This window comes from Notolepis coatsorum, assembly GCF_963971535.1.
Source record: "Notolepis coatsorum genome assembly, chromosome: 3".
NCBI classification, from domain to species: domain Eukaryota; kingdom Metazoa; phylum Chordata; class Actinopteri; order Aulopiformes; family Paralepididae; genus Notolepis; species Notolepis coatsorum.
In genome coordinates, this window is record NC_140167.1 from 146,915,528 (window position 1) to 146,940,785 (window position 25,258).

At 44.3% G+C, this 25,258-nt stretch overlaps 1 protein-coding gene across 1 annotated transcript in view; it reads left to right on the forward strand.

Annotated features, from left to right (window-relative positions):
- LOC311224521 (nck-associated protein 5-like) overlaps positions 1-25,258 on the forward strand; it is a 470,803-nt gene that overhangs the window by 413,043 nt on the left and 32,502 nt on the right. Inside the window, exons 8-12 of the mRNA XM_084309543.1 lie at positions 8,442-8,618; positions 9,023-11,988; positions 15,861-15,975; positions 17,064-17,145; positions 24,297-24,689. Of these exons, the coding sequence (XP_084165669.1) occupies positions 8,442-8,618; positions 9,023-11,988; positions 15,861-15,975; positions 17,064-17,145; positions 24,297-24,689 (3,733 nt within the window). The remainder of the gene's footprint in view (positions 1-8,441; positions 8,619-9,022; positions 11,989-15,860; positions 15,976-17,063; positions 17,146-24,296; positions 24,690-25,258) is intronic.

Here is a 25,258-nt window from a genome sequence, read left to right on the forward strand (position 1 = left end):
CTGCATACCGGAGAATAGCTGTGGTTCGTCTGCGGATCAAGAGAATATTGCACTGTCTCCTGTACCTGGAGTCTCCTTATTCATCGTTGACCCAGACTTTTGTTACCGACAAATCCTCTCCCCTGCTGGCCTCTTCGTGCTGCTAATAAATATTATTCTAACCAAGATTTGTTGTGGAACTGTGTCATTGTGGAAGTGTTCATCTCATATACCTGTGTACTGTATGGCCAGTAGTAATGTACATAAGACAGTAGTGGTTTAATGATACCATACTTATTAATACAGTCAGGGAATTGTACCCCTCAGTTACAATTGGTCCTTCGAGCCGGAGGGTAATTAGCGTGATATTAATATAATATTAATATTAACATGGCCAATGATGAACACTCCACAAACGGTTCTCCTAAGCTAGATCGCCCGGAGCGCAGACGGCAGCCACCTCTTTACCTAGAGGACTACGCTGCCAGTCTACTACCTAGCTTTATAAAGAAGTTAAATACGGATAAAATAAATAAAGTGGATAGTAAAAGTATGTCAAACCCTACCGACCAGGCGACCCCGCCAGTAGAGACCCTAGTGGGTTCTAACGTAACTGACCAAGCTCACGGGGGGGACCAGGAGGGACCTGACATGACTTTACCCCCCACCAACGTCAACGAGGTAGTCCCCGGAGAGCTCCAGGATAAAGAAAGCGCTCCAGGGACGGAACCCGACCCACTACCAGAAGAGACGCACACCCAGGAGATGGTCCTCCTCGGAGCGCGACAGGAGAACGGATCTCCAACGAGCACTGCCAGAAGCCGATCACCTCCGCCGGTGTCTTCCCCCAGCGAAGCGGACAAGATGCTGGCGCAGGCATTCATCGCCACCCTGGCAGCCTCCACCGAACACGATCGACTTCAAGCGCAACAACTAAGTGAGCGCGAACATTCTACCATGGAAAGAGAACGCCTCCAGGCTCAACAGACGAGCGAGCGCGAACAAGCTGCAGACGAACGAGAGCGCCTTCACGCGCAACTCCAAGCGCAAGCCCTCAGTGAACGCGAACATTCTGCAACCGAGCGAGAGCGCTTTCAGGCGCAACAAAGGAGTGAAGACGACCGCATAAGACTGGAGACCAGACGCCTTCAGACGGAAGAGAACATTGAAAGAAGCCGCGCCGATGCACAGTGCGCCGCCGCCAATGCACAGCGCGACGCCGCCCATGCCAGCGCCAATGCACAGCGCGACGCCGCCAATGCCCAGCGCGAAGCAGTGCGCGACGCCGCCCATGCCCAGCGCGAGGCAGAGCGCGACCGGCTGCAGGCGCAGATGATTGACAAATTGATTGCCATGGCGACACCCCCTCTCTCCGCACGGAGCTCCCGGAGATCATCACGACAAGGGTCTAGGACACATTCCCCTACCCGACCAAGCGACCCGGGACCCCGCCAACAGGAGGATCCTGTCCACGTCTCCAAACCCCCTCCCCGGCCGGTCCATACGAGACCCAGCAACCGGGAAGAACCGGACCACGCCGAGAGACTGAACAGAAGACTCCAGGACCTAGCAGAGGAAGAGGAAGAGGAGGAATGTCAAGCCGACCAGCAGCAACGTACTCTGGACCAGGAGGCCCAGTACAGCCCCGACCAGCAGCAACGTACTCTGGACCAGGAGGCCCAGTACAGCCCAGACGTCAGCCCCGAGGCACTGCGCTACAAACCCCTGACTCAACTCACGGGTGAGTTTGACGCACCGCCAGCCCCGAGGAACAGCACCTGGGTACCCGAGCTTCGGTACCCACCAAGTACCAGCCCACGACGACACGTACGGGGAGACTCGCCCAGGAGGCCTCTCCCCCAACGCTCACCGATGTGCCAGCCATCCATGGCATCGTACCTTGGCACACCGACGTTCCCGGACTTCACACACGAGAACCGAGCACAGTACACAGAGCTACGAATGTGCTTAGAGACAATGATGTCCGATGTACCGGATGAAACGTACAAGTATGCTATCCTACTCAAGCACCTGAAGGTGCCCAGAGCGCACAATATAGCGCTGGCATATTCCAACTCTACTACCCCATACACCACGGCTCTAGTAGCCCTCGACCAACGTTATGGACGCATATGGGACTACGTGATACAAGAGATAAGAGACATTGACCGTCTCCCCCCAGCCAGAGACAACAGAGCATTAGATGACCTCTCTATCAAGGTACAGTCCCTGGTAGGGATGCTGGGGTCCCAAAAGGAAAAAGGGATATACGAACTGTACGCTAACTCTAATGTAGAGAGAATATTAGAGAAGCTCCCTCCCGCCCGACAAGAGCGTTTTCGGCGGCAGAGAGACCACCGTGACCCCAACGGCCCAGAGGCATCCCTCCTAGACCTATCTGAGTTCCTCGCCAGGGAGGTCAGCAGCCTACGACTGGATACGTTCGTATGGAGTGGACCAAGCCCAAGACTAGGACCTCGGGGATCAAATGATAACCGCCGGTCGGTGACCGTTATGCACCAAGCCGAATCAGTACAGCAGCACAAGAACCACAACACCCCCTCGACGAAAGAGGAGTGGAAGATTGAATGCCAGTACTGTGAAGGGGAACATCGGCTGTATCAATGCGACACTTTCGGGAAGCTGACCACGGACGAGGTGAGTCAGTGGATCAAGGACCACCGCCGCTGCTTCCGCTGCGCGCGCAGCCATATGGCAGCTGAGTGCCGTTTGAAGAAGAAGTGCAGCAGGTGCGGCGGCGCCCACCTGGAGGTCCTGCATGACATCAACAGGCGTCTGCCAGGACAACAAAGTGGGCCCGTCACGGTAATGTACCAGGCCGAGGCGGTGGCACCAGTACCAAAGATCCACCAGACCGCCCCCTGGTGTCCTGACTGCTACAGCAGACACTGGGAGTCACGGTGCTACTCGGACGACCGCGAGTCGGCACCACCCCAGACGATCCAAAGCAACCGACCAACAGGAGTGCTCCATATAGACCAGCACCACGGGACCCCCCGAGTGCTCATCAAAGTGGTCAGAGTGCTCCTGAGCTACGAGGACAAGGTCCTGGACACTTACGCCGTCCTGGACGATGGGTCTGAAAAGACTCTCCTCCTCGCTTCCGCCGCAGCCCAGTTGGGCCTGCGGGGTGCCAAAGGTACCATGACCATACGCACCATCAGAAGGGACCAGAAGACCATAAAAGGTGAAAAGGTCTCCTTCAAGATAGCAGCGGTGGACCAGCCCGAGAAGCAGTATAGTATTACCAACGTCTTCACCAGCCACGACATAGGCCTGTCCCAGTACACCTACCCCATCCCACAGCTGATGGCGAAGTATGTGCACCTACGTCAACTACCTATACCGCTTATCGACGGCGCCACACCGACCCTGCTCATCGGCTCCGACCACGCGGACCTCATTCTCCCAATTGAGGCGGCCCACATCGGACCCAAAGGATGCCCAGTCGCGGTTCAGACCCGACTGGGGTGGACGCTCCAGGGCCCCCTCTACGGACTTGACAGTCAACCCACGTCTACACGCTGCCTACACACAAAGGTGAGCGACACCGGCCACTCCCTCATACAGCCCGTTGAGAGGCTATTGACATTAAGCGAGAGGCCTGTGAGAGAACCGTGGGCACAAGAGGGAGTTCGGAACTCCACCCCCCTCAGCTGCGCTCCAGACGTAGCTGACCTCGAACCCAGCACCCCAAGCGACTCCTTGATGGGGCGGCCCCTCCTCAGACGGGGTACAGAGCAAACAAGAGGAACAGACGGAGGAGGTGGAGGCGCAGCCAAGCACAGATCAAAGCAGTCTCAGGCCCGCTTCCTCCTAACCCCCCTACCATCCCTTCCAGCCCGTCAGAAGCGGGTCAAGGACGGGGACAACTTAAAAGTGGACACAGTCGTCGTGATCATAGACCAGTCACTACCCCGAGCTGCGGGGCCGGCCAGCCGCGTAAGCAAAGTGATCACTGGTGCCGACGGAAAGGTCAGAGCGGCAGAAGTGCTCGTCCAGGGGCGGACATACACCCGACCCGTGGCGAGGCTGATAGAGTTGCCAAGGCTCCCCGACTCTCCTAATGACGACCATGACCCACTGACTTTGTGAACTGCCCTACTCCTCACAACGGACATTGAGTAGTGGACAAGGCGGTTAATCTGTCTCTGCTTATCTAATTAGGTGCGGACTAATTAGGAGGCGGCTGTTACGAAGGGTCAGATTAAACCGAATATATATATTTATTACTTGAGATATATTGTATAGTATTTGTATATCGTCTGATATCCCTTGTATATTCTTTGTACATATACACGGAATATCCCTTTACCTGGTACAGGACAGACCATAATATTCGTTCTCCTATTGGAAGCGATCCCCTAGGCGCCACGGCCATACCCCCAATGTCTAGTTCAAAGTCACCGCTGAGACATGCCTGAACATGCCCAGGTTTGCGCAGGAATACGAGACAGAAATGAGGTTGGCACTAGATTATTCACCGTACGTATAAATACGTTGCAGGTGGATACAGCAGCACTTAGCCTAAAGTCAAGTTAACCTAGAAACGTGTTACCCTCAAAACGTTAAAGCCTTCATCACGAGTCAACGACCAAGTGAAGTGAGCAACCGTGCATCTAAATAGAGCACTTATAACCGCGTGCGAATAGGACAGTAAAAGTGTCAGAGCTTAGTGTAATAACGTCGAGTTCGACCTATTCTATTATTCAGTAATAGTCTATTTAAGTATAGTGTATCGTGCGGCTACCGTTCTACAGTGACCAGCATTACCAACGCTTCCTCGTACCTAGCTAGTGTGCTTATCCAGGCTGGGCGGCTTAACCTGGTGCCGTCATCCGAGGAGCCCTAGACGAGGACCGTGTGGATATGTACACTGGATAACCTACCCGACGACTACCGAGCCCTTTTCAGCTGGATTATATTTGCTTTGGTCCTGTATCTGATGGAGCGGAGAATCGTCTACACCCACAATTGTGTGGGATTTACCCTGTGAGGAGCATCGTCGAGCCCGCCTCTAGGACGCCTGAGGCTGGCTAGCTTTCCTTCATGCTGCACTGCATACCGGAGAATAGCTGTGGTTCGTCTGCGGATCAAGAGAATATTGCACTGTCTCCTGTACCTGGAGTCTCCTTATTCATCGTTGACCCAGACTTTTGTTACCGACAAATCATCTCCCCTGCTGGCCTACAACCGGAGGGACCCTACTAGTATCTCCCGCTGCCCTACTAGTGTACCATAGATATAATTCCTATGATACAGGTGGTATTCATTATCTCCTGCGTAATATTCTAATGGACTTACGCTCTTGACCTATTCATGCACATTCTTCGCCTTACAAGCGCGACTCTAATTCTCAAGTAATGTAAGATAATCTTCGTGCTGCTAATAAATATTATTCTAACCAAGATTTGTTGTGGAACCGTGTCATTGTGGAAGTGTTCATCTCATATACCTGTGTACTGTATGGCCAGTAGTAATGTACATAAGACAGTAGTGGTTTAATGATACCATACTTATTAATACAGTCAGGGAATTGTACCCCTCAGTTACAGTATCACTGTGTCAAATTTCATGTCTATCACCTACCATGGCATGGCAAACAACGTTTTATTTTTTTATTTATTGGACCGAATGACAGACTGACTCTTTTGAAGGCATCGTGCAGCACTTTATGTACTACAGGAAATATGAGGATGGTCCATTTTTGATGATGTTTCATTTAATCTAGGATAAATTTTTATGTTCCATTAACAAGGAAATAGCAACCTTGTGTAGTCCTACTTTATAAGCTAGCGTAACCACAGTAGAGTTATAGGATACTTGTAACATGTCCTATAAGGCTACTGTACATCTTGTCACAAATAATTTACTGAACTCACCAGTCATTACACCGTTAACTGCAGCCGCATGGTCTTGTCACGGTTGTCAGTTGTGTTGTGTGCCTGTGTGGTTATATGATAGGAAACCGAAAACCCAGCTTGTTCAGCTGGAGCAAGGCAGCAGGGCACTTGCCGACAGCACGAGCAGGTAGATCCAAAGAAATTAGGCAATGAGCATTTTCTAACATTTACTCTTTCTTTCTTTCTTTCTTTCTTTTCTTTCTTTTTTACTTACCACCATTGTTTTATGCACTAACATTAATAATGACGGGGGGGGGAAACTGTACAACTGTACAAGCAAAACTGTACATTGGAATATCGACGAAACCATACTTGGTTCTAAGAAGAGGGTCTTGTGTATTCTTGGGTTAGGTCATTTACTGTACATTGGAGGGGGTTGGGTTAGGACATTTACAGGGTCCAGTTTTGAATTGCAGTCTCCCGTAGGTGTTCTTTGAGAGTGGTTTTGAAAGTGGGTAGTGATTCACATTCCTTTACAGCTTTGGGTAGGGCGTTCCACATTGATGTGGCATAATTGCGAAACGTGTTCCCTTGTTTGAGCCGAATCTGGGTTTAACATGATTTGTGGAGCTCCCTCTGGTGTTGTGGTCATGGTATTCACTGACCTTTGGGAAGTATTTTGACATGTACATGGGTATCTTAGTCGTGTAGTAGTGCATCTTGTAGACCAGGCCCATTGCAAGTTGCTGTACTCTGTCTTTTACTCTAAGCCATCCTAGGTAGTCAAAGTGGGCAGGGGTGAGGTGGGTTCTAGGAGTAAGGTCAAGTAGTAGTCTGACCAGTTTGTTTTGTGATGTTTGTAATCTTGTTTTTAGCGCCTTTGAGGTACTTTGGTACCATGAGGTGCAAGCATAGTCGTAGTACCCTTGAATGAGTGCTCCTGCCAGAGTCTTCAGGGTATTCTTGTTTACCAGAGAGGAGATCCGGTACAAGAATCTAGTTCGTTGGTTGACTTTTTTTTATTACATTGGATGCCATTTTGTCACAGGAAAGATTTGCCTCTAGGATGGAACCTAGGTATGTAATTTCGTCTTTCCTTGTGACAATATTGTCACCCACTGTAACTGAGAAGCAGTCGGTCTTGCTAGTTTGTTATTTGATCCGAAGAGAATGGAATGTTTTACCCAGGTGTAATGATAGTTTGTTATCAGCGAGCCAGGTGCAGATTCTGCCGAGTTCTGAGCTGAGGGTTTTTTCAACCTGTAACTTGTTCTTGTCAGAGACCAGTCTGTTGTTCTGTCACCAACAGTCACCAACCTAGGTGTTAAAATGGACCCTTACCTGACATTTGAGGCTCACATCAAACTACTGTACAAATTTTTTTTTACCACCTTAGGAACATCGCCAAACTTCGCCCCACACTAACTCTGTCCACGTCCACGCCTTTGTCTCCTCCAGGCTGGATTATTGTAATGCACTTCTCATCGGGATCCCTAGCAAAAACATCCAAAAGCTACAATACATTCAGAATAGCGCTGCTAGGATTGGGGAGTGGGGAAATACCACCACATCACACCCATCTTCAAGTCCCTTCACTGGCTCTGTGTCTCACTCAGGATTGAGTATAAAGTCTCCCCTCCCTGCTCACTCATAGTGCCTCCACGGAAACACCCCCCTCTACCTTAAAGAACTGATCACCCCTCAATCCTCCTCACTACACCTCCGCTCCGGCCAGGCAAACCTCCTCCAGCGCCAGAGGACCAAACTCTGCACCATAGGAGATCAGGCTTTCTGTGGAATGCTCTCCCTGACCATCTGAGAGCACCACAGACCGTGGATGCTTTTAAAAAGGCATCTGAAGCCTCAAAACACATATTTGTAATAGAGCCTTTTGTTGATTTGTATCTAGTTTTAGCTCTTCTTATTTTATGTTCTTTTACTCTTTTACTAGCTTTAGCCATCCACATTTCATGTTCTTTTTACTCTTTTACTAGTTTTAGTCCTACTTATTTTATGTAATTTATTTTACTCTTACTAGTTTTTATGTTCTTCGACACTGTAGTGCCTTGAGATTTGTTCCACAAATATAAAGCACCCCTACAAATCAAATGTATTATTATTATTACACCATTGGTTGATTGATTGATTGATTGATCTTCATCTCCAACACAATAAACATAGAAATCACAGTAAATACAAAATGTAAACATATAGAAAAACAAACAAGGATGAGTTTGATAATGGGCAGAATGGGCAGAATGGAAGCAACGCTTATCTAGTCCTGCCCCTTTCTTACAATATCATAACATTTCAAATAAAAGTATCTTACTACCTAAAAGAGAGGGGGGAAAAGAAGAAAAAAAAGAAAAACCATGAAAGTACATAACACTCCAATTTACAGTCTTTAAATAAATGTGAAAACATCACTCCTCTCTGAAATGAAAATGTACTTACATTTAAAAAGACAAGTATGGTATGAAATGTAGGGTTCTTAAGATTTGATTATTCAGTCTTGGTAATCAAGTACCTTCTCTATCTTCATTGTGTCAATTTCCACAAACAGCTGTTTGCTCTACTGTCACACTTCTTGCTTTTCAGGAAGTCCAGAGGAATGGCAAGGCAGGCATCCCTGCAGGGAGGTGGCCCAGTCTGCTGAGTCTAACCTGTCCTCGCAGTAGCTGTAGTGGGAGTGGGAGTGAAGCTTCATTATCAAGTGCTTGCAGCGAGTACTCCAGTGGGTCCCACACTTGGGCAGAGGGGCGCGGCTCTTCCAAGGTGGGTCTCGTTATTCTTATTCAAATTAATTACCTTATAAAAGGTAAACTCTGTTAATAATGAAGTGTAACTGCTTGGGTTCTTTGTAAAAAATCTTTTTTTAAAGATTTATCACAATATTCAGAAGCCCGTTTTTCTATAACAATGTATATGACAATATCTGCTTAGAAATTCAATTTGTCTAATTTCACTTTTATTTTAAATTCACATTCTTAAATATATTTTTAAGGTTATTATGTGAAAAATCAAACCTACCTTTTAGTTTTTAGCATTGATTTAGACAGCAAAATTGTGTACAAAAATTCTCAATATAAAAATGTACATATCGATAATTGATAATTCATTCATTTAAACAAATGTATATATTATATTCATGTCATTCATGTAAGTCTTTCATGTCACAGTGTGCTATTGGCCGTGAGAAGAGGATGAGTGCAGGATCAGTACCCAGTAATCACTCAGCCCCTGTGGAGCAGGCAGAGCTGGGATGGAAAGAAGGCCACATTCTGAAGGGCCTGAAACGGCTCCAAATGCGCAGCCCCAAGGAGCTATCCTCACTTGCCTGTGGGCCGCATTACAAAGACTGTATGACCTCCAATGAGGGTATATACTCTCTCGGAGTCAAGTACAGTCCGCAGGGGATCATAACCAAACAAGCAGTCACTATAGGCAAACCTTTCATGGCAGAAGCAAAGGTGACTGCCCTAGTTTCAGACTCAGATGAGGCAGACGATGAATCACCGAAATCCTCAGCATGGGAAACCTGTAGCCAACCCCCAGAGGAAAGTCTTGGCTTAGAGAGATCTGATCTCACCACCTTGGGTGAAGTGGAGGGAAGGAAAAGCCCTGTTGACAGCAATCCCCAAGAGGAACCTGTAAAACTCACGGGGGAACCCAGCCAATTACCTGTCAGTGACAAAGTCTTCTTGGAGGGCCCCACACTGAAACCTGGTGTCAGCCCAACGGAGAGCCCTGCCCACATGACCGCGTTAAAGAACAAAAACTTGATAGAAAAAGACAAGCTGGCAAGCTTGAGGATGTTAAATAACAAAAAGGACAGTCAGGAAAGGTCTACTGACCGTAAATCCAGACTTGATTATGTCAAAAGGACACAGGATAGAGCTGTAATCAAGCACATGGGAGCAGGGACTAATGATGAGAACTTACCAATTCAGTATACTGCAACAAGAGCTCTGAGCTGGGTTAGCGAAGCCAGACAGCGCAGCTCCTCAATGGAAACTCCTCATAGCAGAGATCAGACCTGTCAAACTGGCAGTGATAGCAAGGACTACACCATCTTGGAATCTCCAAAAAGGAAACTTAAACCTCAGGCCTGCGACTCTGCAAAGAAGGCTTTCATTCTTAGGAGCAAAAGTGCAGATGGAGGGCCAGAACATAAGCAGTTACACTCTCCTCTACAGCAGAAACTCATAAAGGTCCACAGATCCAAAGGACAGTCAAAAGTCCCTGGACACAATATACCACAAAGCACAAAGTCTAACCTCAGCAAGTCACCTGCTTCAGGCAAGGGAGCAGTTCATAAAGTTGAGAAAAAGGAGAGTCTAGCTGTGACAAGAAGCTTGGGGTCTCTTCAGAATGTAGAACAAAGTTCTCCCTCTTCTTCCCCTGTGAAGCATTCAAAGGGATTTAAGCCTACTGGGAAAACGGAGTGCTCAAAGAGCCCGTCCAAAGCATGTTTACAAGTGACTAAGCTTCCATCTAGTAATGACTCTGGTGGAAAATGCCCCACATCTAGCAGTTTACTCTGCTCTCCACTCAAACACTGGCAGCAAGAGCAGCGCTCCAATCCTTCCCATTCAGAACTTCGGTCCCCATCACCGCCGCCCCCACCGGGGCGAACTACTTCACTACTTATTAGACCTGGTTATGACTCTCTACCTAAAGCCCAGAAACCAGTGTTTCCACTTCAAACATCTACCACTGGGAAGGCGGGCAGTATCAAGCCTCAGTCCAGTCAGGTTTCTTCTGTCTTACAGATGCAAACTCAAGTTACCAACACTGCAAAGGACATTCGTCATGTGGCCCCACAAATGGGTGGTGAGGCCATCAAGTCACCTAAACGTATCCCTGCCAAGGTTTACCATCCCCAACCATCCAGGTTATCATCTACTATCCAAGAATCACAAGCTACAGACTCTGCTCTGAGTGTGGCATGCCATGATGAAAATGGTGCTTCCTTTATATTAACAAATCAAAGCAATTTATCAATATCTCAACAGGGCCATGGGGAGCCACAATTTTTAGAACTCTTACCACAGGCTTCTTCTAATGTTCTCTACCACATGGTCACCAATCCTCAGAACTCTGTCTCAAGGGCAGTGAAAACAGTAATTCCAGTTATTTCTAAGTCCCACATTAATGAGACAGCACCAGGTCAATGTAGCAGTACGTTCTTAGTTCTGGGGAGGCAAAACAAAGGTGATACAAACATTGCAACAAAAGGCATCCAGATATTTGAGACATTCAGTCATGATCCCCACACTCATCAGATGATGCATGGAGTTAGCGAGGCCGGTGCAAATGACAAATCCAGGCGAAAGATTGAGACCCGTTGTAGCTCACTGGATTCCCAGCCCCCAACCCATCCAGCTCTAGCTGACAGTGGTGTAATGTTGGACTGGGGATTCGACGAGGAGGGTTGGCTGTTCAAACGGTCTGTCTCTGTGTCGACCAGACCTCCTCTTAAGCCAGTTATGGGCATGAACGGGGCTAAGGTTCGGAGTCAGAGCTTCGGTGCGAGATACATGGACAGGCCAAATTTCAACAGATCTGGTAAGGTCCGCACCCAGATCAAAACCCATTCAGGAAGTTCTCTGAACTCTCTCTGTGATGTCTTCCAAGGAAGCATGAGTTGCTCCAGTAGCTACCATTGTCCAATGAACCGATCCCTCTTGAACAACTTCCTGATCGAAGAGGGACTGCCGATACCTTCACATTTGGGGTCCTCGAGTGAAAGACTCCAAAGTCTAAAACAACAACGAGAGCAGGCCAGGCGCCTTCAGATCGAGCAACAGTTCTCAAGTGCTTTTGGTGAGCCGGTTTCTGAAGAACCGGAAAGACAGAATGTTATAAGCACGATTGAGGAAAAGGTGATGCTTGGAATAGAGGAGAACTTGCATAAGTCCCAGGAGCAGGAGAGGACCGGTGAGGCTAAGCAAAAGTCTGGGTCATCCCTGGCAAGCTGGTTTGGCTTTCGTAAGAGTAAGCTTCCTGCTCCGAGTGTCAAAAAACCTGATCCACCTAAAGCGAAAGAGGAGAAAAGGGAGCAAAAGATTACATCACTTCTGGGAGGAAAGCCGGTGAAGACTGATAAAAAGAAGGAGAGAAGAAAAAGTGATGGAAAGGACAGGTAAGAAATCCCCAGCTTGTACAGAGCAGCTGCATCAACATTACAAATGCCTGGTGATGGAATGGTTACTAGAAAGAATTCCAATAGAAACTTGTAAATGAGGTAAAGTTTATCTAAACTAAGGCGGTCGGGTGGCGTAGCGGAGATTGCGCTCGTCACCAATGCAAGAGGCTGCGGTCTCGACTCCCGGAGTCAGCATTGCCCTGCGGCTTGGGCCGGTCGTCATACTAACTCGTTTGGCTGAGTTAGGGGGAGGGAAGTCGTGGGTGGTAATCTGGCGTTGTGGACAGCGACTCCTACAGGTCAGGTCTGGGCGCCTGCTCAGCGAAAGGCAGGAAATGGTGAAGGCAGCGTGACCTCCCACGCGTTACGCTTCACCAATGAGAGTCCTCACTGCCAGGTGAGAAGAGAGCCACTGGCTGTCTCCACATGTGTCGGAGGAAGCATGTGGTGGACTTCAGGGCTCCCTTGTACCGACCAGTAGGAGGAACATGCGCACACAACCAGGTAGGGGAGGGGGGGAATTGGCATAACGACTAAATTGGGATGGGGAGAGAAATTGAAAAATCAGATGGAGAAAAAGAGGATACAAAATGAAAAGTTTATCTAAACTATAGTAAATGAGTTAAAGTGTATCTAAAATACATTCCCCTATTCATTGACCCTGAGTAAAAACAGGAGCTTGACTGTAAATAAAAATAGTTACCAGTAACTGTTGAATAAGTACTAGTGTCAACTAGTACACAAATAACAAGTAAATGCAAATAGATACTAGGAGCTAGTTCTAGTTACAAGTATTAGTAAACAAAGACACACAGTATCATAGATACAAAAAGCACATTGCATGTGATCTGCCACTAGACAAACCTTTGCAGTATAGGGAATACATATTAAAGCAGCTTGTGATTCAACCATGTATATTCTGTGAGGAGTGCTTAGTCATCAAATCCATAGGAATGAATATACAATGTAATATAACAAAGGCAAAAGCGAGAGAGCACATGTAAGATCGGAGGGTAACACTTTATAATAACACTTAGTTATAAGACCTTTATAAGGTATTATTTGTAGATAATGAACTAATCATGAACAAATCATTTATATACATTCGTAAATTATTATTAAATCATTTATAACTATATTTGTATAACATTTACAAATTAGTTCTACATTATTTATAACTCATTATCAACATTGTTTGTACTTGATTTGTTCATAATAATGTTGTTTATTAATGTGTAGTAACACATTTGTAGATGCTTTGAAAAATGGATATGAAAAAACGACTATACTGTACCTCCATTTATTTGTTCATGTTCAACAAATGATTTGTTAAGACATTCATAAAACATCTATAAATCATTTGTAGATGCTATTGTGTGCCCTAATATAAAGTGAAGCCTATTCATCATTAACAAATGTCTAATAGTTTGTTTATTTGTGGACTTGTATGAATACACATGAAGCAATTACCAGACTTGTCTTTTCATGTTTAACAAATGATTTGTTAAGACATTCATAAAACATCTATAAATAATTTTCAGATGCTATTGTGTGCCCTAATCTGAAGTGAAGCCACTAACAGATCATTAACAAATGTCTAATACAGTTAATTATTTGTTTACTTTTTCATCACCTGTTACAAATGTTGTAGACAGCTTTCAGATACACCCTTCTTTGTGACATCAAACAGTGACAGAATTAGGACTATAGATAAATGCAATTTTATTAACATATAAAATACATGTGCATAACATATAGTGTAACATGGGGGGGCACTAGGACCCAGGAGTAGATGAAGTATGCGCGAGTGAGACTTGACTTCACGTGTGTTGCCTGTTGAATGGAAGCACGATACATAGCAGAGCCAAGTTATTCGTGCTGCCCCACGCTTTTAACTTAAGGTATGAGCAGGCTAAACACCTTTTTTTATCACTCGTGCGATACTTCCTCTACTCCTGGGTCCTAGTGCCCCCCAGGTTACACTATATGTTATGCACATGTATTTTATTTGTTAATAAAATTGCATTTATCTATAGTCCTCATTCTGTCACTGTTTGATGTCACAAAGAAGGGTGTATCCGAAAGCTGTCTACAACATTTGTAACAGGTAATGAAAAAGTAAACAAATAATTAACTGTATTAGACATTTGTTAATGATGAATAGGCTTCACTTTAGATTAGGGCACACAATAGCATCTGCAAATGATTTATAGATGTTTTATGAATGTCTTAACAAATCATTTGTTGAACATGAACAAATAAATGGAGGTACAGTATAGTCGTTTTTTCATATCCATTTTTCAAAGCATCTACAAATGTGTTACTACACATTAAACAACATTATTTAATGATGAACAAATCAAGTACAAACAATGTTGATAATGAGTTATAAATAATGTAGAACAAATTTGTAAATGTTATACAAATATAGTTATAAATGATTTAATAATAATTTATGAATGTATATAAATGATTTGTTCATGATTAGTTCATTATCTACAAATACCTCATAAAGGTCTTATAACTGAGTGTTATTATAAAGTGTTACCGATCGGAGTCCCCTGGTATTCCATTGAGCAGTGCTCCAACTGATAGAACTCTGGCTCCAACACTTTTCTTGTGTGGTGTGTGTAGTCTGTAACTGTTACATTCACAATACTACTGTTAAAACTAGACATATCGTATGCTGTCTGTCTGTTTTGGAGAACAATACCCATGTCACTTTCATATGGATAACAACACTATGATATCACAAAGTAACAACACATTTAAAATAGCAACATGTAAATCTGGCTCGTTGTCTCCTTGTTCACTTCATTGTTCACATGCGTTGCCCAAAATCAGTAAGTGCAACGTGTATTTTGCTTCACAATTTTACTCTTGTTTGTATTGCAGTCATTCTGTAAAAAAATATTTGCCATTTTTGTTATAAGTTATAACAAGTACCATATCAGTTCTTGTTATAATGAGAAAAGATTTTTAAACCTTTTTTATTTTCTCATTATATTGAGAACATTTCTTGTTATAACAAGATCCGTTTTGACTGTGAGATTAATGGGCATTTCTGTACAATCATCATTACTCTACATTCATCATTACTGTACAATCATCATTTTGCACATATTTTTATTTTGCCTTTTCTCCTATCCCCCAATTTAGTTGTTATGCCAATTCCCTCCTTGTCATTGCGCTGCCCTACTGTGGGTCTGGGGAGGGTGTAGACTAACTACCACATGCCTCCTCCGATACATGTGGAGTCTTTTCACCTGATCCTATAACAAGATCCTATTTTCATTATAACAAGAAACCAGGCTGAATTTTCTTTTACCGAATCAACATTTGTGATTTTATTCTACCTTCTTCTTTAGTTGAATACACTAATTTATCTAATTAAAATAGCATTTTGTATGAACAAGAGCATTTTAATTTCCTATTTGTTATACATCATGATTACAGATCAGGCAATGCAATCTCATTTCAAGTTTTCCAAAGTGAGACATAACGGTGTTGTAATTATTAGATGCATTCAATCCAACATCCATTCCTTTGAGAGCTACTGAGTTCTTGGCTTTAATTCATACTTCAACACCGAAGCATCACTACATAGCCTACCAGCAGACCTCTTCATCGTCTCTCCGCCCACAAAGTGATTTACTGTGCCAGATAAACTGGGCAATTTTTATCAAGCGCTCTCGCAGACATTTAGCACTCCTCTAAGCCCCAGGAACAGTCGAGACACATTTCATACAATATAGCAGGGCCAAGATTCAAGAGGGCATACAGTAATTCATCGGGTGGAACACCCTGGGCATGTTGAGTCGGTATGAGAGAATCTCTGATTATATTGTTGAAAAACTCTTTTGTTTCAGCTCTGTGGGGAGAAGGGAATCCCATGATGCAGTGCGGGCCTGCATCTCCATACCTTGCCCAGGGATCTCCCTGAATAACGAGATTCAAGGACATACTATCTGTGGGGATGTTAAGGTAAATCTGAATATTGCTGTTATTATCGTCATCACCAGCAACTGTGTCCACTCCATTATTTTAAGATGTGTAAAATGGGTGCGTCTGGGGTGTGTAGAGGTCTCAAGAGGATTCAATTCCTGGCACGATATCCCCGGTTTGGTCAGTCGTCCCTACAAACACAATTGGCAGTGTTCGCAGGGGGAAGCTGGTGGGGTCTGTGCTGGTCATTGCAAACAGTGACTCCTACTGTTCAGTAGGGAGGAGATCTGGGAGAGATTACATATTACTCTCTCCCAGTCAAACTCCACGCTGTCAGGTGAAAAGAAGGGTCTGGCGACTCCACATGTACCCTCCACAGACCGACAGTAGGGCAGCATGTGGTAGTTAGTCTACACCCTCCACAGACCGACAGTAGGGCAGCATGTGGTAGTTAGTCTACACCCTCCCCAGACAGACAGTAGGGCAGCATGTGGTAGTTAGTCTACACCCTCCACAAACCGACAGTAGGGCAGCATGTGGTAGTTAGTCTACACCCTCCCCAGACTGACAGTAGGGCAGCATGTGGTAGTTAGTCTACACCCTCCCCAGACTGACAGTAGGGCAGCATGTGGTAGTTAGTCTACACCCTCCCCAGACTGACAGTAGGGCAGCATGTGGTAGTTAGTCTACACCCTCCCCAGACTGACAGTAGGGCAGCATGTGGTAGTTAGTCTACACCCTCCCCAGACTGACAGTAGGGCAGCATGTGGTAGTTAGTCTACACCCTCCCCAGACTGACAGTAGGGTAGCATGTGGTAGTTAGTCTACACCCTCTCCAGACTGACAGTAGGGCAGCATGTGGTAGTTAGTCTACACCCTCCCCAGACTGACAGTAGGGCAGCATGTGGTAGTTAGTCTACACCCTCCCCAGACTGACAGTAGGGCAGCATGTGGTAGTTAGTCTACAGACACCCTCCCCAGACTGACAGTAGGGCAGCACAACGACCAGGAGGGAATTGGCATAATGACTAAATGTGTCAATAAATCAATAGAACTACACACTCTTGGACAATCTTAGTCTACAATCTTAGGAAAATAATTAACTTTCTTTTCTCACTCTCTGAAAGACAACGACCCAGATGATGATGATGAGAGCGGAGGGTGACAGTGGATCTGCACTGAGGAGCCCCAGCCAGGACGCTGTGATAGGTAACATGTTTCTCTAGTGCACACATTCTCTCACAGTCAATGTTGGCCTGTTTTGACAATTTGGAGTTTTCATTTAGTTGTATTGATTGATTGAAAATTGTATTAACAGATTGCAGAATGGGTACAATACAGTACGGCTCAATACACACAATTGTTAAGGGGATGCAGACCAGAGAAAGACTTTCGTCTTGTTTACATCAGGGTCCCCCATTTTCAATTCATAATGAATTGTAAGTAAGGGTGCAATTAGCACTGTGCAATCCATTCTTTGTGGATCCCGCCCCAGGTCATTTTAGACAATTAAATGAATGGGGGAAATGGGTACCATGACTCCGGACTCCCTAAAAACTCATGTACTCATGTCATGGTATCTCATATATAAACCCACCCTTACCTTAACCCTGACCTCAATCTCATTTGACCTCACTTTACCATTGGACGCGGTGCATGATGCCCGTATGAGATACCAAGTTTTTAGTGACTCCCACCATGACTCAGCTTGTCCTAATTTAGCCGTTAATTCTGGAGTTATTTGAAGTCTTGCCCCCCTCTCCTTTACGTTATACCTCCCTGGTGGTGTCTGCTCTGCCCACAGTCACCGTAGTTCACAGGGTTCATTTTCATACCGTCAGAAGGAGCAATTTCGTGCCATTCATTCATGTATATAAAACAACTTCCACAAACTGCCCAAGCTAGATGATCCATCACAGTACACATTAAGCTTTAATTTGTTTTTTTATCAAAGTTCCTCTGTTTTATTGTTATTCCATTATGCTCGAGAACTCCTGAGATGAGCCTTTTAATATTGGTGTGTGTGTATTCAGAGACCTCTGATTGGACCAGGAACATGTTTTGCTTTGAAAGCATGGGTGCCCTAGACAAAACTGTTCACCTATCACAGGCGTCCTTTGTGATTATGTTACATTCTGCTTACTGTCAATCATCCTGACACCCACAGGAAGGAAAGAAGAATCCCTCAAAAGTCACCTTACAAACTTTATTGTCATATCCATGCCTTTTTACTTGGGGCATCCTTGTTAGCTGGGACAGCAGTTAATTATGAGAGATTATGTTTTTGGTTGCGTGTGTCTGTTTGTCTGTATGTCTGTATGTCAGTCATTCTGTCATACCACAGCTAATCTCGCATATTACCGGGCCAATCAACCTGGACACCAGGAGCGGATTTAGGATTGTAGGAGATCCGGGGCTTAGCCCAGATAGATTTTTTTTACTTCGACACCACAACCTTTAACTTATACCACCACCTTAAAGCGGACAAAAGGCAGTAGAGAACACTTAAATTCACACCCTTTAATTAATGAAGCAAACTATAATAATTAATAATAATAATAATAATAATAATAATAATAATAATAATAATAATAATAATAATAATAATAATAATAATAATAATAATAATAATAATAATAATAATAATAATAATAATAATAATAATAATAATAATAATAATAATAATAATAATAATAATAATACACTGTGTTTGTATAGCACCTTTCATACAAGAATTGCAGCTCAAAGTGCTTCACAGCAGTACAAAAAGACAGGCATAAAATGAGCACAACATTGGCAGATCAAGAGCAATGTATAAAGTGCAGACATAAAGCATAAAATAGATAGCAGCAAAATAGACAAAGTCAAGGTAAGACATAGAACATTAAATCACATCGTTTTTTCATATTAGGATCTGAGATCTAGGGTTAACTCGCCGAACGTTGAGCGCCAGGACCCCCGAAAACCAGAGTATAGTCGGGTTTTCATCGTTGTTTCTTTTATTCGATATTTCCATTCATAAAGACATGCCGGCAGCCTGTGTTATCACTGGGGATGGGTCTGAGATCTCAAAAGTCCAAAGCCCAAAAGCCTAACACCTATTGCTATTGCACTCCATTTGAAATGATGTGGCTTGGTGTCTGTCATTTTGGAAATGACACCAGACCACCCTGAAACTACACTCATATTCACGACGGTATAAAACGGAAAAATTTATGGATGGAAAAATTATCTGTTTTTTGCATCTTGACCGGAAGAAACTCAATGACATAGCTATAATATATAATATAGCTTTAGGCCTGCAAACACAGCCACATATCCCCATGTTAAAAGGCGCTGGCCTTTCAACAGTAACAGTAAACAGCGCCATCTGGCGCTGAAAGTGTTAATATGCGTCTTTGTTTACGGTTTGATTATCACTGATACAAAGTAAAATAGTGCAGTGCAATAAAATTGTTAGTAAAATAGAATAAAATAATGCAATAGTGCATTGCAATAAAATTGTTATCGTCGTATTTTTTCGGGAGGCCGGTAAGGAGTGCATTACAGTAGTCGAGTCGGCTTGAGATAAAGGCATGGATCTGGTTTTCAGCGTCCTTTTGATTTATAAATGGCCGTACTTTAGCTATATGTTTCTAAGGTGGAAGAATTATGTTTTTGTCAACTTGTTGATTGTGATTTAAAGCTTAGGTCTGAGTCTACCATAACATAAGACTTAACTCCCTCAAATACAGTTAGCAGCTGGATAGACTACAGATGGAAATTAGCTTCTGCTAAATCTGGTGCAAACATATTTTCATGTAACAATGATTAATTGTAAAAAAATATATATATATATAATTTTTTTTTTTTTTTATAGATTCAGGGCTTTTCAGAAAACATTCGGGGCTTGAGCCCAAGTAGCCACCCCCTAGCCCCGCCCCTGCGACCAACCCCAACTGGAATGTCTTGATAGCATCAAGGCTAACAGCCATCTAACAACTAGTTAGCTATCAATCAATCAATCAATCAATCAATCAATCAATCAATCAATCAGCTAACAACAATCTAAACTATAGCTATCCCTTCACACTTTTTAAGGGTAATAATTGTTTCATTATAAACCAATTGTGTAAAAGCCTAGAAGAAAAATACTGAGGAGCGGAATATTTACAAATGGACATGAAAAACACAAAAAGTCTTTTCACCTCAAATTCAGCTGTTTCACTCCAAAGATGACAATGTAGGAAGTATTGTAACCACGTGCGTGCGTGTGTTTGTTTGTGTGTGTGTTTGTCTGTGTCCATATCACAGTGACTGATAACAGATAACTCGCTAACTGATTCACTGAAACATGTGTATGGACCAAGATGGCATCTGACAAGATATCTGACTATGCTAGGTGGGGAAGTGAGCTAGGTCTACTCGGTCTACACAATATAATAATGAGTGTATCTGGTCTACTACCACATGCATGAACGGAGGGCAGGTTTACAGGTTGATGTGTGCTGTAGTGTGGAAGGGCTACTGAAATGTATTGCTCAAATAGAAGTACTGGTACTGTTACTTCAGTTCAATGTTACCCAAGTTGGAGTAAAGGCCTCTGCATGCTACAGAAACTTCAAAGCAACTTCAACACAACATCGACAAAGCAACGGTGTTGCAGACACATTACCTTTATGCTTCTGCAAAATCAACGCGCAGCCTATGATGCAACAAAATGTACCCCGGATGTGCGGCTCGAGCGCGCCCAGCCCGCCTGAATACTTTGGGCAGCCGAAGGTGCGCACTCTAGCCATTACAAACGGATTTCCCTTCTCAACCATACATCGTTAGTATAATAATAGCCCTGTTTATGTTTGTTTTCGCTTGTGTTCTTGTATATAGTGTAATATAGTTATATCGCCACATCAACCCAGTCCATCCCCATTGTTTCCCCAATCTCCTTCCACGGATTCATCGTCATAATGCTATCCTTGTAGTCTTTAGACCCGCTATTATATAAATGTTGGTACTTTCGGACCTCCTCTGCAATACGTTCCTGCATTTGATTCATTTTAAAGAAACAATTAAACAAGTGTAATGAAACAATACACTAGCTATCGAGCTCCTGTCAGAAAGTTTTCTTTTGGTCTCGAGCTCCTGTCAGAAAGTTTTCTTTTGGTCTCGAGCCAGGAAAACACTAGAAGTGACAGACAGCCCCGCCCCCATTCACTACCAACCAATCACTGCTACGCAATACCAACGCAACGGGTCTTTAGATTAGATTTTGGACACAGGTACGCAACGTCCTCGCAACACAGTCTACAAGACTGTCTGCAACAAACGCGCTGAAATCGCGCCGATGTTGTGTTGAAGTTGCTTTGAATTTGCTGTAGCATGTAGAGGCCTTAAGAGTACATGAGTTTTTCGTTACTTATAATCATTAACATTTGGTGCATGTTCAGAAATGTTTCCCCCTCAAAATGTACTGAATACATTTTGATGTTGTCTTTGTAAATCATTTCATGGGTCATTATCAGCCTGAGGTTTGAGGATAGTCCCTCTTTATTATCAATATATTACCAATAATCAAGCTAATATGTAATATTATCAATAAAGCTGAAATTATGATCAGAGGTGAATATTTATTTGAATCCAACCCCCACTGTATGTGGGCCTGAGGAGCACCAAATTGGCACTAAGGCCCACCCAATCAAAGGGCTCATGTCACCAATAAAATGTAAACATTAGGCTTTTGTTTTTTCACTTGATGATACAGTAGATCTGAGTTGTAGTACATTTGGCCAATTCCACTAACATAGGCCTATTTGTGTTTCAGAGCCCATTAGATGTTTGTTTCTGTTTGATGGACTAGCCCACCTGATTTTCTCTGGGCCAACCTACACTCAAATTTATGACTATGCCACTGCCACACACAACCCCACCCCCCACTCCCACCCTCTCTTCTAAGAGTGTACGTGGGTGCTCACGCCAGGGAATAGCTACTTTAGATCCAGTGTACTTGTAAATGTCACTAGTTATGACCACTAATTATGTCTGTAGCATGTCTGAGGCAGTGGTTTACATGCCCAGCCCCACCCTGGGCTGCTTACACGTTTAGAAAGTTCACTAAGCTCCCTCAAGCCCAGATATTCTCTGTGGTGATATTATAGCGTAATTAGCCAGGAATCATTAAGCTGCATCACAGTTACATGTAATTCGATTGTACTCAACGACCATTCATCTGCTAATGTCTTCACTGTGGACCTTCACAGAGTCACACGGTGGAAACAGTAGGCCATCTGTTACATAAATGCTCTGAAATTACCACAAGAAGGCCCTGGCAGTGAGCAGCCACATCGTTTCGGTTTATTTTCTCAGAGAGTTCACAGCGTTGCAGAGTGTTGCATAGATCCTTGTACTTCCAGTCAGAGGCACCTGGCTGTAATGCGGATGGCTTCTAGCCATTACCGCCCTAACTGTCGTTAGACTCCATCTCTTTCTCATTTGGTGGGTTCACAGTCTTTTATTCGGACACCATGTTGTATTTGTGTTTGTGTAGCCGGTCTGATCTCGCTCTGCATTGTGTTTCGATTCGACCCCTGTTAAGGGATCGCCCTGAGTGGGAGTTGAACCCCGGTCTCCCGCGCCGCGGGCGGCATCACAGACCACTGTACCAAGAGGTGAATTCACTTCTAAGTACTGGGTCTGGATGCCTCTGGGGAGTGAGTTTACTTGCAGTACCGCTTAACGTCCACAGTCACTTCACTATACAAGTCCCTCGTGACTGTGGATAGACATGCGGTACCTCCGTTACACTTGTGTATTATTTTCTATTAACTCTTTCAGTGCCACTCACGAGATTTCTCATGTTTTTTATAGGTGGTTGCTAGCCACTCACGAGATTTCTCTGATTTTTTTTTTTTTTCTTTTTTTTGCGATCTGAAAAATTATTGCATCACCCGAGCCTACCCGAGTATAGCCGAGGGGCGCCGACGATCACTGTGGAAAAAAGCGCCCCCTGTCGTCTCCCAGATGACATAAGTGATTTTGGAATGGACTCAATGAAAATGAATGGGGAAAAAAATCCGGTACTCCACATTTTCCAGTTCACTGATCCAGCCGGGGTTACCAGAGTTCATTCTGGAGCCTCAGATCCCCGCGGATCATAGAGATCTACTGTGTCGCGTTGGATCCATACACGTATCGATTTTTTCGAATGGTGATCAGGAATTGGAATATACCAGTTGGATACCATCTGATGTCAGGTAAGGACTCTATGTTATCAGTGGTAGGATAATCGGAGTAAGTTTGATGAAGTTATAAGCTGTTTTGTGAAATGTCTTCTTTCGGTTTCACTGTAAAACTCTGTGAGGTAATCAACGGAGCGATTATCAGTGCGCGGCCGTAATGTGCTTGCGTGCACGTATAATATTGATCATCTAGCGTTTATTTGAAAACGATTCATAAAAAGGCCGACGAATATCAACGTTGTGGAATATTCCACTAAAAGACGATTTTCATAGATTGCTCCAGAATGAGCTGTTTTTTATATCAAAACGGGGGCTTTTCTAACTGCTCTGAAATGGAAACGACGCGATAAAAAAACAATCTGTCTTCACAGCACTGACTGGAAAATAGTCTTTGATAATGCGATGGGCAGGCGTGGCACTGAAAGAGTTAAAGATAGCACACTGGGAGCTTGTTTACATTTTGTGTTTCTTTATTCCACCATCTTGGATCACACTGAATCTCACACTGTCAGGTAAGCATCACATGTGACAGATACGTACTACAGTATACATATCTAACATATCTCAAGGACTATAATATCCTTAACATATCTCAGCATGTTTCACTAGCTAAGCTGCGCTAACGTGAGTTGGTCAGGACGGTAATGGCTAGAAGGCATCCACATTACAGCCAGCTGCCTCTGACAGGAAGAACGGTGCTCTGTGCAATGCTCTGCAACGCTGTGATGTCTTTGAGAAAAGAACCCTGAATGATGCCGTGGCAGCTCTATGAAACTCCGCCATGTTGGAGGAATTACTACAGGGACATGAAGGGAACATTGCAATCACACAGAAATGCATGAGATTACACTGGTAATGTCCAGACTGTCACTGTTATTATTACAGCCATTTATTCATAGATATAGAAAATATTCACTAGACAGTTATTTAGTCATTATTATTATTCATGGGATATAAATAACAGATGGTAAAGATAAAGAATGGATACTGCCTGTGCCTTCCGTTGGAATGGTATGTCATTTTATAATTTTGCTTCAGCATTAATATACGGCCATTTATACCCATACCATCTCATTCCATTTGCACGCCTCCTCCCCCCCAGCCATTCCCCTGAACTCCCCTCATATATTCTCCTTGTGCCTTTAGGCTCTGGCTGCCAGATGCGAACGTTGGACAGCGGCATTGGAACCATCCCTCTCCTCCCCGTCTCCTCCTCTTGCTTTTTTACCTCCATCCTGCATCTCTTCCCCAAGTCCGCCTCGACCCCCGATCAGTCCCTCAGCCCTCCCAGTGCTCCCAGTTCGTCTAGCGGGGACGTGTCGCCCTCCCCGTTGCCCCGCTGGAAAATACCGTCCAGCTCAAAGGATCACATCCACGCGGGGGCGCCGAACTCCCTGTCCCACTCCTCTGTGACCCTTGTCCAGTCAGTGCCTTTCCCCACTGTGGCCTACATCCAGCCTGTCCAACCCCAGTCTGAGCCCATTGTGACTTCTGCCAGTGTGTGTGATACCCAGAGCAAGCTGCCCCGACGGGCCCCAGGTAAAGCCTTAAAGCAGGGGTGGGTCCAGATCACTTTCAGTTCAATCAATTTGGGATTCTCCTTAACTAAGATATTGAAAGGTTTTCGTCATGATGAAGGGTGGTCACCTATTACCAAAACGTTCAAAATGTTTACAATTGCAGTAGCAAAATAACTGCAATTTGTATTTACACTACTGTATGAATTGATTGAATGGATTTAAGTACTGGTATGTCTTCCTTGTGTTTGATGTCATTGGACACTGCTGTGGTCTACTGTACCCCAGTGGCTCTCAGTCGCTGTTGCATGATCCCTAAAAACAGAGGAGTACATTTTCCCCCCAACATGGTCAAGCAGAGAAGTGAATATGATTATTAGTTTCCCTTTTTCATATCAACACATAGCACATACTGTATCAGCCGTTGTCTCTTCCATTGCAATGTACAAAACAATGGTTGCTATGTTATAGGCAGCCATGTTGGAAGACAGAGAACTATGCGAGCATTCCGTGCAAGGGCTCTATTGGAGGAGAGCTTTAGACTTAGAAGTAAAAGAAAAAAGGACAAGGTTTAGAGAAGGAAATGGGTAT